Source organism: Dipteris shenzhenensis, chromosome 12 (assembly GCF_047967505.1).
Source record: "Dipteris shenzhenensis isolate YYH24624 ecotype China chromosome 12, Dip_SZ_1.0, whole genome shotgun sequence".
Lineage (NCBI taxonomy): Eukaryota > Viridiplantae > Streptophyta > Polypodiopsida > Gleicheniales > Dipteridaceae > Dipteris > Dipteris shenzhenensis.
This window is the reverse complement of record NC_141607.1, coordinates 55185494-55202393: the sequence shown is the minus strand read 5'-3', so window position 1 is coordinate 55202393 and position 16900 is coordinate 55185494. Positions and strand designations below refer to the sequence as shown.

Genomic DNA, 16900 nt, shown 5'->3' with positions numbered 1-16900 from the left:
GAGGTGCCACCAAAAGAGGATATTGGTCGACATGCTAGTGCATCATTGGTAAACCAATGATACTTGAATGATTCATGGATATTTATATTGCTTGTCCTTTTTGCACACACTAAACTTGCCTAATTATATTATATAGGATGAGGAGAGCAGCAAGGGAGCATGTGCACCACCACCACCACAGTTCGAGCAAGATGATCTTGAGGATGATCCTCTAGAGGAGGACGAGGGTATGGTGGACATAATGGATTCTTTTTTTGGAGGCACCACGGGAGATGGGGGTGAGATGTCTGAGCATGAGACCGTGATGCAAGATTTGGCAACAACACTATTGTATGATGGTGCGAGGATGTCAAAACTACAAGCTTGCCTCTCGATCTTGAATTTGCAAGCAAGTAATGGATGGTCAGACACAAGTGTCTTAGACTTGATGAGGTTTGGAGCCTTGATCTTAGTATCTCATTCCTAATTGTTTTAATTAATTAGTATCTCATTCACAAGGTTTCTTAGATATGCAAATTGTAATAGGTTGCTCCAGAAGATGTTGTCTGTCCCAAATACCATGCCCAATTCTAGAGACAAAGCAAAGAAGATGTTGACGATGGTCGGGATGGATTATGACACCATCCACGCTTGCCCTAATGATTGTATTTTGTTTCGTCATGAGTATGGCAATTTGGTTAATTGCCTAGAGTGTGGAGCACAACACTACAGACAGGACTTGTTGGGGGAGACTAGCAGACATTAGGTTTGCAGGATAGAAAATGACAAGCTGTAGATGCCTGTCAACCAAGATCTCATGCTAGATCTCACTAGGAGAGAACTCTCACCACCACGTGCTCCTGTGCTAAGTCCATAGCACCCGAACTGTCACTGTGCAAAGAAAATGTCTATGTACCACCTGTGACCATAAGCACATGACCTACAATAGACCTCTGCTGGTCTACCCAACCTGTATCACCTGCATGCTGCTCTTGGAAGCATAAGGACCTGATGTCCACAACCGCTTCCCGGGCATGGGCACAAAGACCGTTGGTATGGTTGGCAAGCGGGGAAGGTGAAGCTAATTGGATGTGAGTTTAATCACATTCATTTAAACTCATTCATTTGAACTTGGGATGGGATAAATTAGTTTAATTAAATTGAATTTTGATTAAAAGTACTCTAGGGGGACATAAAGTATCACTAGTACTCATGATAATCAAATTTCAATTAGCATGTATACGAACTTCTAAATATGCAAGGCTCTGGAAACATCCTGAGCTCGCTCCAACAATCGCCACCCTTCTAACCTCTCGTGTGCATCTTGGATCTTTCGCCAGGAAACGATCTTTGGATTTCTGCTCTGCTTTTCCTGCTTGATTTCATGGCTTTGATGCCCTTCTTCGGCCGCAATGCCGGCCTCTTCGATGACTTCTTTGGGGACGTTCTCTATGATGAGACTTTCTGGGATACTACCGATTTCACCCAAGTTCAGACCGTGCCTGACACCCCTCGTAAGCACTTTGCTCGACGTGCAAAGGCTGCGGCCAACCTGAAGGTCGATTGGTTGGAGACCCCCGACGCATACATTTTCAAAGCCGATTTGCCAGGTATGTATGTGTGTTGCGGATCGTCAGAGTAGAGCACTCGAGGACTATGGATACCTCTTTCCTGTTACGGCAAAGGACATCCGTGGAGGATTGGTCGTCATTCCTATCTTTGTTGCAGGTGTGAAGAGGGAGGACATCAAGATCTCCGTTGAGAACGGATGTCTGCGCATCAACGGGGAGAGGAAGCCGGAGGATGTTCCGAAGAACGCCAATTGGCACCGGATAGAGAGATCTAAAGGAAGGTTTTCCCGAAAGTTTCCTCTCCCAGACAATGCGGATGTGGACAACATCAAGGCTACTCTTCAAGACGGTGTGCTGACTATAACAGTGCCGAAGAAGGGAGGGAAGAAGAGCTACGTCCGACATATCGAAGTCTCCACCAACTGAAGTTTTAAGAATCTTCAAAGAAAGCAACTGACGTCTCTTCTGGATGGCGTGGTAGATCGTTTACATCGTTTGTCGTTTATATATTTGCATGTACAGCTAAAACTTTGAAATAAGCTTAATCTGATGACGAGCTGATGTTCAATAGTATCAATAACTCGTTTTCTAAGAAGTTATCGACTCCCTAGGTGATCTGTGAGCATGGTCGTAATTTCCTTTCAAGTCTAAGAGAGCGCTAAAAGGCAGATCCAGCGCCTTAATTTTGTTACACACCATTTTTATGGTTGTAGTTGTTTCAATCATCTTTCCAGTCACGCATTTGTTTCCTTAATGGAGTGAATCTGAACGTAAATATACTTTTCGTGAAGGACGGACAAAAGGCTTCCTAATCACAAAACAGAAGAAAAACACGAGCTCTCTCCCTAAGCACAGTGAGTTAAGTGCCCAAAGACCTCGGAGGATACCCTGAAACTGTTTTTGTCTTCCTTCTTATCCTCGTCACTCGGCATAATCGGAGGTCTCTTGGGTTGCTGGAGGTGAAATGTTGCAGTCTAGCTTCTACGCTTATGAAAACTTTTTACTGTATTTTCAAACTGATGTAGACCCCTTGCGAGTTTTTGCTTATGTTTTAGAGAATACGTTATATGCATTAAGTGGCTGAAGACCTGTTGAGATTTTTCTTAGCCTTTATTTCCATGCATTTTAGTTTTAACAATTGCTAAATTACATTACCCGCGACTAAAACATTACAATTGACAACTTACATTTGGAACCAATTACCCGTGACTAAAACATTTATTTTAGAGGCTACATTTCCATGCATTTTAGTTTTAACAATTGACAACTTACATATGGAACCAATTACCAGCGACTAAAACATTAGTTTCGGAGGTCAACAAAACGATGGTTTAATTAGATCTATTAAGAACCTCAACATTAAGGCATATGCGATTGTTATTAGAGACTTGTGTTCTCTCCTTCCACATGGGTTGAGCACTCATCGCATGAAAAGTAGTGTGTAAGAGAAACCTTCTCTTGGAAAAGTTCTCATGTGGGGGACTTGTAGATGGGGAAGTCAACCTCTAAACCTAGGCATGCCTCTTCAATGGCATGGAATCTGTAGATTAGTTTATAGGTGGAAGTCGAATCTAAACGAAGATTCAATATAGCGACCACGAACCACAAGTCATAAAAACTTAGATCAAGTTATTGCCTTTTGCCGCTCGAACGAATTCTTCCATTTTTAGGGAGAAACTTAGATCACGGAAAATGGAGATGTGAAGATTGTAACAGAGAGGGGGTTGGCCTATTCAATTGAAATATAGGGACATAATTGAGCATGTAGCAATTAATATTTATTGAGAGCTCCCTTGGCTGCAATTTTCATATTCCTTTTATGGTATGGTTGCACATTTCATATTCCTTTGAGATGCATTTATGTTTGCACATTTCGTATACATTTATGATACATTTTTTTCATGTGTGTATTTTGGCTCGTGATTGTTCTCTTAAAAAGCTCCTAGATCCATACAAACTAATTTTGATTTGAGAAATGAACGTGCTTTGTTCGTAAGGTTTTTGTAGTTTAGGTGTGATTTTTCTTGTTAAAGTTCTTTTTGCCATCAAGGTGAGTTTTTGTGTTACAGCATTGATTTGATAATATTGCTTTTTTTCCTATCTATGAATATAAGAGTGGATTGGCATCTCTTCTAGTACCCCTTATTATGTTTTTTAGTACCATTTATTAATTCTCTTGCCTTGCTCTTTCATTAGTCTTTGTACATACGAGCTTAAAGCCTTAATGGGATAGTGTGCCCTTGTTTATCTATGTACCATGGTTGCTATTGCTCTTTCAATAATCTTTGTACATGTGCACTTAGTGGGATGGTGTGCGCTTGCTTATCAGTCAAGCTCTAAATATCTATCTTTCCTAAGGTGAGTTACTAGATTTTCTGTTGGGAGGCTAAGAAAGGGAAAAACCTAGCAAATCCTAGTGGTAGCACATTAGTTTAGAGCTTGAGCTAGAAGTAAAAAGAAAGATTTGAGTGCGAGAGGTGAGAAAGGGAGAGGGAAGGTGAGGTCAGAGGGAGAGGGGAATGCGGAGGTGGAGGGAGGGGGAGAGGGAGGGATGGGGGGTAGCTGAAGAGGTGAGAAAGGGACAGGGAGGAGGATTCTCTCTCACTATGAGAGGTGAGAAAGGGAGAGGGGGTGGTGAGGTGGGAGGGAGAGAGGGGAATGGGGAGAGGGGGTAAGTGTGAGAGGTGAGAAAGGGAGAGGGGGAGCGAGAGAGGGGGAGGGGGAATGAAGGGGAGGGGGGGGGGGGGGGGGGGGGGGGAAGAGAGAGAGAGAGAGAGAGAGAGAGATTTCCTTTGCATGCATGCTAGAAAAGCTATACTAATATTATTATTCTAGAGTTCCTCTCTATAATATAGAATTCCTAGTATTATAGTGTACAATCGAGGATGTTTTTATCATAGCTATATGTATATCTTAATATAAAATCCTGGAGAAAGTTTATTGCTCTAGTTTTTTTAGTTTCATAACATTAATAGAACACATTATAATTTTTTATATTTTCTTTTAAAATTTGAAGAAAAAGTTGTAAATCTTGGCGGAACTTTAAGTTTTTTCTCATAAAAGTTTCAAATATTGGTGAATGTTTTAAAACTTTATTTTTAGAAGGCCATACAAACTTTCGACACCAATATAAAAGTTTCACCTCTTAACTAAAGGAAGATAAAAAAATCATCCTTTGAAACAATCTCTAGTATTATAATATACAATCTTCTACATCTCAAGCGTTAAAGGACACCATTTCATTCATGAATTTCAAGAGTAGACAAAAGTCTCTCTCTCTCTCTCTCTCTCTCTCTCTCTCATTCACGCGCACACACGCACACGCACACGCATGCCCGCGTGCACACACACTCTTTCTTTTTTGTGTGAACACACTTTTTTGTTTTTTGTGAGAATTGTGAGAAAATACACACACACGCACACTTACTATCCCTTTCACCATTGGTTTGGCCACTTACTCAGTAGTTCTCCTCTCGACAACCCCGCTTCCAAACCCCTCTTTCAATTTCTCTCCTTGTCCAATAATCTCTCTTAAATTCCATTATTTTCCCCGCTATGTTGTCCCTTGAATGCCCCTAATTTCCTTTCCCTCAAATTCCATTATTTCTCCCTTAATTGGTCTCTTACCTTCTCCGCATTTTTCCCTCAATCTCCCTTATTTCCCCCAATTTCTCCCTATGCTCTCTCTCTCTCTCTCTCTCTCTCTCCCTCTCTTTTTCACTCTCCCTTTTATCTCTCTTTTTCCTATTTTAAACCCTTTTTTTTTTAATTCCCTTTTTTCTAATCCCTTAATCCCTAACCTAACTCTACCAAACCTATCTAACCTAACATCCCTTAACTTCCTCTCAAATTCCTCCTGTTTTATCCTTCTCTTGTTTCCCATTTTTTCCCCTTATTTTCCTTTTTCAAAAAAAGCTTTTTCCCTTAATTATTTTTCTTTTTTGTAATTTTAATTTTCCTTATTTTCCTTAACTTTTTCTAAAATTTCCTTAATTTATTCTAGCTTGCTTATCTTTTCTTCATTTCCGTAAATTTTCCTCTTTTTTCTTAATTACTCCAATTCTTTCTTTATTTCTCTTAATTTTTGCCACTTTTCTTTTCTTTCCTAAATTTTTAAAGTTTCTTCTTCTCCCCCTATTTTATCTCCCTCCTGCACCCAATTTATTTTCCTATTTATTCTTCCTTTTATTCACTCAAACCCCCCCCCCCCACTTCACCCCCAACCGCCCGCTCAAAATCTCAACTCCATGGCCCTTCAATTGCTTTGATCCCCTGACCCTCTATCTTCATGCATTACGTTGAACTATTCCCTTCCCTTGCTCCTTGGCTCTATGATCTCTCACTGTTTGTGCCCTTGTCTGCACCCTCCTCTACTGTGCGTCCGCATGGTCTACGACTGTGCCCCCACGCCTATCTTCACCATGCCTCTGCGGTGACTATGCCCCTATGCCCTTGCACAGTTTGCGACGATGGGTCCCCTCAAAACTTGCCCTTCAATTTGCCTCTCTCTCCATGCAAATGGTTTCGCACTTCTTTATGGTTCTTTCCCCCCCCTTTCCTTCATTTATTTGCCTGGATTGCATCGATTATTGGGCTTGTACTTCTACGTTTTTACACTTGCTATGAGGATTCACATGCTCTGAATGGATCGTGGCAATCACAGCTCATCGACCCAAGTGCAATTGACTTCAATTGCGAATGTCATCGGGGGATTCAATGAATCACCGGTGGTTGCACGGTTCACGGCAATAATTATAACATTCTTCACTTTCTACTTCATTCCTTTGTTTTATTGTGCCTTGGACTCATAGTCTTTTCATTCTCTTAGTTCATTTAACCTCCCCCTCCCCCCTCTCTCACTTTTCTTTACCTAAATTCTACCTATTAATCAAGTACATGACTTTCTAACTCTCACTATTTTAAACCCATCCATTGCTCTAAAAATTTACTAACCCACTACTCTTTTACACTACTATACACACTATTATTACCCTTTATTACTATTTTCCTTTTAAAACACTCCTAACCTCCCTAACCCTTTATTTAGAAACTCTAATTTAATCCTTCTTATTTGTCTATTTATTAAACCTCTTCTTTTAAATTTCTTCCCTCCCCTCGCATGCCTTTTTGTTCTTGCCCTTTTCTACCCCATCCTTCTCCTAAATTCAATTCTCATGATGCCAACTCAGTGATTTGATTAACCCCCTTGTGTTTTCTGCCTACCTCTTCTCCTCTTTTCTCTCTCCATAATTTTTCCAAATTCATTACCGTCGTCATACACTCCCCCTAAAACTCACTGTTACTCCAAGAAATCTCTCAAAAACTACATCAAGCTTGTTAAGTCTAGGTTTAAGTCCTCATTTTTATTGTGACACCGATAACAAGGGAGGGGTGTTTATGACACCTATCTTCCCAACCAAGGTTTTTAAGCGGGTTCTCACCACGTTTTTCTTGTTGGATGGTGGCAGGTAGGCAGACTCCCCTCTTCAGTAAAAGTCATGCTTGCCAGGACTTATCCAAGATCAACTTCCATATTCCACAAAGTCATTTCTACAAAAGTGCCCACTGCTAGTCTCCTTTATAAACAGGGTTCCACCGACTTGTACAAACTTTTCCATTAATGCAATTAGTCATGTTTCATTGCCTAGCTTCGCTCTTTTGTCTTTTCACTATGCAAATGGGTGTTGTAAAGTCTTCCCCACACACACACACACACACACTTCCCTGCATGTTTAGAAAAAAACCCCTTTAAGATTGCCTTGTAAAAAATCCCACTACACAATTGTGGTGATCAACATAAGTGTTATGAGAAATATGATGCCCCCTTGTTTATATATACATATTTAAAATATCCCCTTTGTTCACACACACACACACACACACACACTTCCCTGCATGTTTAGAAAAAAACCCCTCTAAGAATTCCTTGTAAAAACTCCCACTACACAATTGTGGTGATCAACATAAGTGTTATGAGAAATATGATTCCCCCTTGTTTATATATACATATTTAAAATATCCCCCTTTGTTCACACACACACACTTCCCTTCTTGTGGACCCCCCCCCCCTGGATTCTTCCTTTTCCTCCAATTTTCATCACCATATGGTAGTTGATAGAATTAAAAAACAACCCCCCCATACTTTCCTTTAGAAATAACGTCTATTGTGATTTGATGTTTATTATTTCATTTTGCTATTGTATACGTCATCAGAAAGTCTTTCATAAGTAAATTGAGAGTGCATGTAAGTAAATTAATAGATTGAAAATACACTAAAAATAAATTTGAGATTGCACATACAAAGACAATTCTAAAAAAGACATTTTATTATATTGATGCCCGTAGGCAGAGTACAAGGTAGATGCCCATAAGCAGAGTACAAGATAGATGCCCATAGGCAGAGTAAAAGGTGGAGCATACAAAATCCCTAAGTGCCCTTGGGCTTCCTAAGACGTACAATAAATTGCATGTTTGGGGGTTGGTCACTGTGACCCTTTTCCTATGGATGGCAGCCAGCTCGGTGTCATCCATGAGGTTTACTAGGTAGGCCTCAGCTGCATGCTGTAGGGCAAGCAAGGCATCTCTAGAAATACGCCAGGGAGCCTCCACAACTCTGTGCCTATAAAACCAAGATGTTGGGCTAAGATTGAGGTCCTGCATGACCTCATGTACCACCCTTGTGAAGCTGGCCATCGAGATGAGCAGATCAATGGACTTGTGAAAATTTCTTATCTCCCAAAGTGCCACTGTCCTTGGCTTGAACTTGTACCACCTCACTGGACGAGGGCCTCTTTACCCTTGATGTGGAGGGCCTCTTCTTGGATGTTGAGGGCCTCTTTGACCTGCACTTGGAGCTCGGCAACCTCTCCCCCATTGGCGTGGACCCTGATTGTCTATTCTTGCCTTGGTCCTCTGCTCTGTCCTTCATTGTTCCTTTTCCTCATGCTCCTCCTCTGTGCTCTCTAAGTCATCCTTCTCTATCAAAGGATATTCTTGTGCCTTCCTCTGTCCCTCCTCTTGTGCCTTCCTCTGTCCCTCTTGCTCCCTGTCTGGCTTCCGGATTGGCAGTTTCTCCCTTCGATGTGGATCATCGAGGGGAGAGGGAGGGAGGCTATCACTCTCTGTCTCTGAGTCTGGAGGTGGATTCGGCTATGCCAATCTTCGTGGTGCCTTGATCTTGGGCCTCACCATTGGGGATGGAGAGAGTGTGCGAGAGAAAGGCTGAGGATGTGAGAGATAGGGTGGAAATGTCAAGGGCAAGTGGGAGGTGGTGTGGGAGTGGATAGCTCTTTAAACAATGAAATGAAAATGAGGGTGCACTCTTTTATATAGGGCCCAAAACCCTAATTTTTAAAAATATTTGTTTCAATAAAAACCCTTAAAAAAGTAAAATTAGTGCAACCTTGAACTAAATACTTATAATTAACATCCAATAACACAAAATTTCTCATTTATACTGCAACTCATGTCCATTATACGTTGGCTTTACTGCAAATCACATAACTAAAATTACATAGAAATTTTGAAACTTATCCATGGGCATCCACATCGGAAGAGTCTACACCATCATTTTCATATGTCTCCACCCATATGCGCCCTTGTCTATGATGGGTTGCATGCCACCTTGCATGATTATTTCTTGCATTCGATGAGTTGTATATTCTTCTTCGATGTTCTGCATTAACATCTTGCACTGCATGGGACACTAAGGACTCTTTGAATGCTAGTGTTGCAACTGCTCTTATTTCGATGTGCTTGTACCACCATTGAACCAATTGAACCATTGGGCTTGACTTAGCTCTACCACCCCCATGTTGGGTCGCTCTATTATATGCACAACATGCTTGCCAATGCAATCTTTCCATGCCCTGAGTGGACCACACTCCAATTCTTCCATAATTCCATGCCATGTATGGTGCATGAGCATATAAAATGTGTTAGTAAATATAGGACCATTCAATATGCACATCTCAATGTCCAAGTTAGAGATTACCATGTACTGTGTGAAATGATTCTTTCCCAAGCTATCTCCATATTCCAGCTAAAGTCATTCACAGCATTGATGAAACATTGTGCATCATCTTCTTCGAATCTTTTCTTTTGTAGTAAAGGTACCACGCTATCAAGAGCTAACCACACTCGCACCTTTTCCAGTCTTTTTTGTCCCTTCCCCCCTCATTCACAACAGGCATTGTGTAACTTTCTCCATACATCAAACTCACTAGCACATTTGAGCTTGTCATTCTTCATCTTTGCAGAAAGGAATTTTAAAGCCTTGACACCACCAAAGCTTGGCTTACAAGGAACATTGCTTGTTTTTCCAGATCTTTTCTCATCTTTTGTAATCTTTACTTGCCTAAAGTGTAGTCCCATATCTGAAAGAACCTTTTCAATTCTTTCAATCATCCTCTCACTCTCTTATTGGGGCTTCAAGTTATATGCATCAATGATGTACAGATGCACCAACTTTTCAATTATTCTCACAATAGCATGAAGCCCACAAATGTGCACTCGTTCAAGAGGAATTTCAAGAATTGGGCTCCATGATGGATCTTTCCCTGGAGCATCCCTATCTGGTGCCTTAGTTTGACCTATCTCTTCATGATCTTCAATACATCTCGAGCCATCATGCATCAGGAGTAGTTCACATTTGAGGGGTCACCTATTGAGATAGTTTCATCATACACTTATCTTGGGGTTATCTTCTCTAGACCCAACTTCACTATGAGACCCGTGATGTAGGCACGCTTGAGTAGAGGGTATGCTTCATTGGCCAGACTAGAGAGGCAGTGCTTCCACTCGCACTTTCAGGATCCATGCACCAAGGGGTTGCTTTTTGACTCCTTGGTTTGCCCAGCTGGGATGTACAGTAGCCCTTGTTGGGGGCTAGACTTGTCAGATATAGAGTGGGCCTCTATGGAGCAGCTACAAGTTCTCATGTTATCACAAATGATTCATGGTGGTAAGCCATCTGTTCCTCACTAGATCATTCCGGTTGAGTTTGGGTCACCCCCTTTATAGCTAGATGTTGCATTTCAGGTCATCACGTATATGTACCAAGTTAGGGAATGTGGGAATTACACCTCAGGGCGTAGCAGGCTACCATGGATAGCTCTATCCTCTTCTATGGCACTTGTAGTAGGAGGAGACCAGAGGTGCTAGTATGCATGTACAGAGAGATAGTTTGAGCGACTGGGGCTCCACATGGATAGATTACCTTCCTTCCAGTACAGCATGGATGCTCCGTTTTCCCCCCTCCTATCATACGAGGTCAACCAGGTTATCCGTGAGGATCTACTATAGCTACATACATTTCGGACCTGGTTGGGACCGAGTGAACTCCTAGTGAAGCTTAGCTTCTATAGAGATCACTTCTTACATATCATAGCGGAGGGTTTCATTGACCCACCAAGATACACATAGATTCACCAACCCCACTCGTTGAGGATCTCTCTTGGGCAGTTCCAAGTCTCTTCACACAGACTTCACATCGAGAGCGGCAGAGCAGAGTGACTACCAAGGGAGAGGCACATATGCACACTGTGTGACATGCACGAGGTTGAGATAGAGAAGCATTTCATCTTCAGGTGTCCAGTGTACTATGAGATCCGAGGGTGTTTCCATTACCTCTTCAGGGATAGTTATGGGATTTTGGCCCGTTTCCTCTCCTACCCAAACCAGCAGTGTTTGGCAAGTTTCATTCATGAGGCACTTAGACACCGCGAGAGGATACTCTGAGCACGGAGACAGGAGCAGACTTCTTTCTCAATTGATCCCTCTCAGAGCTCTATCATGGAGTTCTTTTAGCTAGATCACATGGACCCCCACAAGACGAGGCCTCGACATGACCATGATCGGAGCCTGTTCGACATGACCGTGACCTAGAGCCTGTGACCCGACAACTCAAACAGAGGTTCGACACATAGATCACACTTGGAGACATCCGCTCCTTGTTTAGAGTCGAGCCCAACCGACGGGGGTCACAGTAGCCCTGGTTAGATGCAGAGTTATGACCAAGAGACGTTCCAGGACCGCACCTCTGAGTGGCCAACAACACTCTATTGCTAACTTCATGCCTCCACTGCCTCATCCATCCTAATATCTTGCTGCTGCCGATGATGATGATGATATTGATGATGATGCTGAGATTGATATATAGTCGACCATCGACATGACTATGTTGTACTTAGGACTTAGTACTGCCATTCTGCATTTTTGCATTTTGCATTGGTAAGGATGCTTGTTTAGTAGCTCCACTACCACAGCTTGTTGTATCAGGATTTTCATAGTCTCATAGACCCATTGGTCTTCCAAAGACTTTAATAAATTTTCTTTCTTTCTTTCTTTCTACAAGTTCAGAGGCCCATTGCTTTTGATTCTTGTTACCACCCTTTGCAAGTACTCTTGTTTGCATGCACACAGTGGACAAGGATGGCTTGTATTTGCTCCATGTGCCACGTTAAACATTCATTTAATAGTCTTGAGGTCAGCAGCTAGATGCCATTCTACACGGTAGGATCCATAGCCATCAACTTCAAGTAGCTCACCATTGTTATGACCTTTGATCACACTTGGGATATCGGTTTGGTCAGAAAACCACTTCAAAATTGAATGTGACTCTTTCGGCACCTGCAAAAAAAACTCACATGTTATTTCAAAATATTCTAAGTCTTTTTGCATTATTACATTGAAATTTAAATTTCCATCATACCTTAAAGACATCGAACCACCAAATCTCCTGTTCTGTTGCACACTGATCTGTCTTGCATCATCAAGCTCAACTTCAAGGTCCAATATTCTATTCATCATTGTCAAACTAACTCTTTCTTATTTTTTACCTTTGACCACCTCACTTTCATCAAGCTTTAGTACAATCTTTAGAGTACCATTGCATTCCTACACAAGCATATCATAAAACTTCACCACGGCTTGCAAAACTCTTTGAACATCCATCACAAATTTATTGTTGATTGTCAATTCCAATTCTTTAGTCTCTCCAGTCTTTGTTTTAAAAGTTCGTGTACATGCTGGGGCTCACCGACTAAATCAAGTACACAACACAAATTGAGTGCGTGCCTGGCCTTATCAACAATAGTCAGTTTAGGAAGCGGGGCTTCAACTTTTGCTCCCACAAAAAGACATGCTATTTTTAAGCTCTTAAATATGAGCCGATATGCCCTTGTACTTATCCCTATAGTATCACAAACTCCCTATGCACTAGTTGCATTGAAATGCTCCACAACTTTGTTCATTGACTCAAATGTTATCTCTGATTTTAGACTTTTGAATTTTGGATGCTGTATAACAAACTCCAACATTTTTTTAAAAAAATACTTCACCCATAGCACCATAGTGTTCATCATGGATAGACATGAGTTCTAAAACACTCCTATAAGCTCTCACTCGATGCTTCCAATGACCACTTTTCTTGGATATTTCATCCATTGGACGCAATTTCCTCTTACGTAGTCTTGGACCCATTGGAGTATCCTTCATGAATGATAATGTTTTTTCTAACTTCTTGATCTCATCCTTCAAAGCTATGTTTTGCATCACTATAAGTGAATCACATTTATAGTGCTCTCTCCCAATTGAGCATCTAATATTTGAACCTTTACCTGTAATTCCTAATTTTTCTTCTCTATGCCATCATATGCAGACATTTGAACACTTGTAGCTTGCATAGATGATACCAAATGTTGATTCCAAGCCTCCAACATTGCGATCCTTTTGTCTCTTTCATTAAGAAAAGATTGATATTGGCTATGAAGGCTACTTGCTCCATGACCAATCAACCTTCGACAATATCCTAACAAACCATTCTCACCCTTACATAGGAACTTTAAGCTGGTCAATCCATGGAATTGAGGAGTCTGACAAGTTTGTGGATCTACTGGATATATTTTCCCTTCTAACCACAAATCCATATGTGCTTTTTCTTGATTCCGAAGAGCTACTAAATCACTTTCACTTGCTAAGGAGGATTCATTCCTCTTTAAAAATGGTGCATTCTCTGCATCTATTTGAAAACGGATATCCACCTTTTTTTATTCCGAGCGGCTTGCATGATTTCATGCACTTTACACCTAATATAATATAACATTGACATCAACAAATAATATACAAACATGACATGTTTCAGAAAAGTGTCAAACCAAGCAAAAATGAAAGCCCCAATTGCATGCAAAATCTAACGATTGAAATCTACAAATTCAAAAAAACATTTACTTATCATCAAACACTGTTAAACTATGTGAATGAACAATACCTCACAGGGATCTTTGAAGAAAAAATGTGATCAAACTTGTCCTCCTCAATGGTCCCTCTTGCAATCCAGGATGCTGAAATTGATGGATCTTTCTCCAATACTAATTATATGCTTCCAAACAACTCCAAATCTATTTCAAACCATCTTTTGTAAAAAACCTCAATAGTAAGAGTGAATCTGTTAAAACAAAAAAATCTTTCTACCTCTTTAAATCATGTATTAAAAGAAAAAAACAAACTACAAATTAACTGCTTCTTCAAAGTTGCATCCTAAAATCTCATTATTTTCATTGTCTTGCATTGTTCTAAAGGTTTTCTCACCTGAATCTCCATGCAAGTTGCTCTAATAGACCCTGATTTGAGTTGAAAACTAAAAACATTCTAAAACTACATGAATGAACAGTACTTGATTCTTGGAGCAAGGTTCTTTGAAAGAAAAATGTGATCAAACTTGTCCCTCCCAATGGTCCCAAATGTGTTCCAGGATTGATGAAGTTGATGGTTCTTGCTTCAAAACAAATTATAAGCTCCCAAACATCTCGAAATCTATTTCAAGCAATATTCTATAGAAAACCATTGATAGTAAGAGTGAAAAAGACTCATTTCTCATGGAATTTCTTACAAAACAAACAAATTTTTCAACGTTTTCAAACCTTGAAATAAAACAAAACAACACAACTACACAAAATGAACTACGAACTAACTGTCTCTTCAAAGTTACATCATTGACAAACAAATCTCGTCATAATCACTGTGTTACATTGTTCCAAAGATTATCTCACCTGAACCTCCATATAAGCTATCTGGATGGACCCCAAACCTTCACAAATGGTTTGAAATCATGCACCCTTAGAGATTGCAGCAAGGAAAGTAACTAGTATTGAGAGATGGGCAAAAGAAATATTGATTCTCATGCATCAACAACTGCAATGCCTAAAATTCAATCTTCTTCGATCCTTTCTCAAAGAATCTCATCTGATATCTCCTTCTAAGCTCCAAACACCTTGCATCATTCATGGCTCGCTCAGAACATTGATTGCCTTGTCTTCCTGAATGAAATGATTTCAAATCGTGGGAGAATCTCAGATGAGAGAGGAAGTGGCGAGATTTGAAGGAGAAGTGCCCAAAATAGAGAAAGAAGAAGGTAGGTTGAATCTCATTCAAAAATCTTGAACGTTTTGAAAGAATGAGAGTGAAATGGGAGGGAAATGCAGGTAGAAAAGAGAAGTGATGAGATTTTGGCATGAGAGTCCATCCCATGAGAGGGAGAATAGAGAAAGAAGCTCCCTGCTCAAGAGCTAGCAGGAAATTTGAAAAGAGGGCTGGAGCAAAGAAAAATACAAAATGGTGCTCAAAAATGAGGGGGAAGCAAGAGGAATCAGAGAGAATGAAAGGAGTGTGATAGTTGGATGGGAGGATTTGGTTTCAGGTCAAATGGTAAAAGTTTGGTTGAGAAACTAGGTTTCTCAGTTTGGTTACCGTTAAAAAACGTGATGGGAGAGTTGAGGTAGCAAGTGGGTGCTCCACCTCATTGTTTGTGCCATTGAATAAATAAATAGAGAAGTTAGGACACTTCCAATATTCTATTGCCCTCCACCAGCCAATATTCTATTGGGTTTTATTCACCTTAATCTTCCATGTCACCAACCTAAGGGCTCCCTTACAGGGCCCTTTTTTAGTCCAAATTTTTTGTAATGAGAAGCATGGATCCACATAGGCCTCATGTGGTAAACCCACCAATGATGTCATAGAAGGAAATCTCATGTCTGGTACTAACCCTGTGGAGGACGACTCCATGGAGGATGTAAATATTCCGAGTGCTAGCTTGGTTGCTGCAAGCGGGGGTGAGGATGGAAAGGATAAGAAGGCGGAAGGAAGCAATTGAGAGAGAGCCTACAAAGGGGGGTTTGGACCCAAAACATGGGATAAAGGTATGATGTTTCTTTGGCATTATTCCTTTTTTTAATGTTTTTCCTATTACATTACATATGGACTAAACGTATTGACGAAGTTATAATTTATTATCTGCTTCACAAGGTAAAATCACCTCAAAAGATGCAATCGCTAGTTCAATGAAGGGAGAAGTAGAAGAAGTGATGTAAGCAGCAAGAAGATAAAAGATAACAAGGGTATGTAGTTATATTTGTATTGCGTGATTTCAATTGTAGCCCTAATGTATGCTGACTAGCTTTTTATTGACACTGCAGACATGGGAAACCAACTTGACTCATATAGTTTTGAAGAGGAAGTACAGAGGTTGGATACCATTACAGACCAAGTTGTGAAGCTTCTAGGCAAGGAGGATGTTTTGGTAGAGGACATCCCAGATGGATGGCCAGAAGGACATCCTAGAAGTGATGAAGGACAACAAGAAGGACGGTTGCAAAAAGGTGAAAAAGGCTACTAAAATTATTTTTGGTATTTCAGGCTCAACCCACATGTGAAGATGAAGAGATGCTAGATGACACCAAAATTTAGTTTCCTAAAGAAATTTAGGGATTTTGTGACTTAGAATTAAGAATATCCAACCCCATTGCATAGGACAAGATCCTCAAAGCAATGATACATTGTATTCGAGCTGCTCCTCCAGTGGCCAAAGGGGGTGACATTCACTAGTTTGGATTACACATTGTGTCTTTGCAGACCAGCTTGATGGATTTTTTGGCAGCTTTGTGGACCTGCTTTGAGATCGCTTCATGGAATAGCATGACCAAGAGGAATGTAGATCCCTTAGTGGATTTGATAGAGAGAAACATGGCATGGGATGGTGGATTGAATTTTTTCAAGTTTAAGTTCAATTTTTTGCAAGAAGAATGGAGAACTTCTGAAGAATACCACCATCCAACACGATCCAATGACTTGTGTTACCTAAAGCCCTTTAGTACAATATTTAGGTAGGAGAGGGGGAAGGGAAGGTGAGAGAGAGAGAGAGAGAGAGAGAGATGAAGGGGGGAAACAAGGGGAGGGGAGGGGCAAGAGAAGGAAGAGGAAAAAGAAGGGGAGGGGAGGGGGAAGTGAAGGAAGGGGGAAGAGAAGGAAAGGGGAGGGTGAGGAAGGGGGAAGGGGAGAGGACATGGAGGGGA

The 16900-nt window shown here is 40.8% G+C and overlaps 1 protein-coding gene across 1 annotated transcript; it reads left to right on the top strand.

Moving 5' to 3' along the window:
• Positions 1-1311: 1311 nt before the first annotated feature.
• Positions 1312-2086, top strand: LOC147896419 (16.9 kDa class I heat shock protein 3-like). Its single transcript, XM_087383186.1, has 2 exons — positions 1312-1589; positions 1708-2086. Exons 1-2 carry the CDS (start codon positions 1364-1366, stop codon positions 1974-1976), a joined length of 495 nt encoding a protein of 164 aa, XP_087239312.1. The 5' UTR covers positions 1312-1363; the 3' UTR covers positions 1977-2086.
• The last annotated feature ends 14814 nt before the right edge of the window (positions 2087-16900 follow it).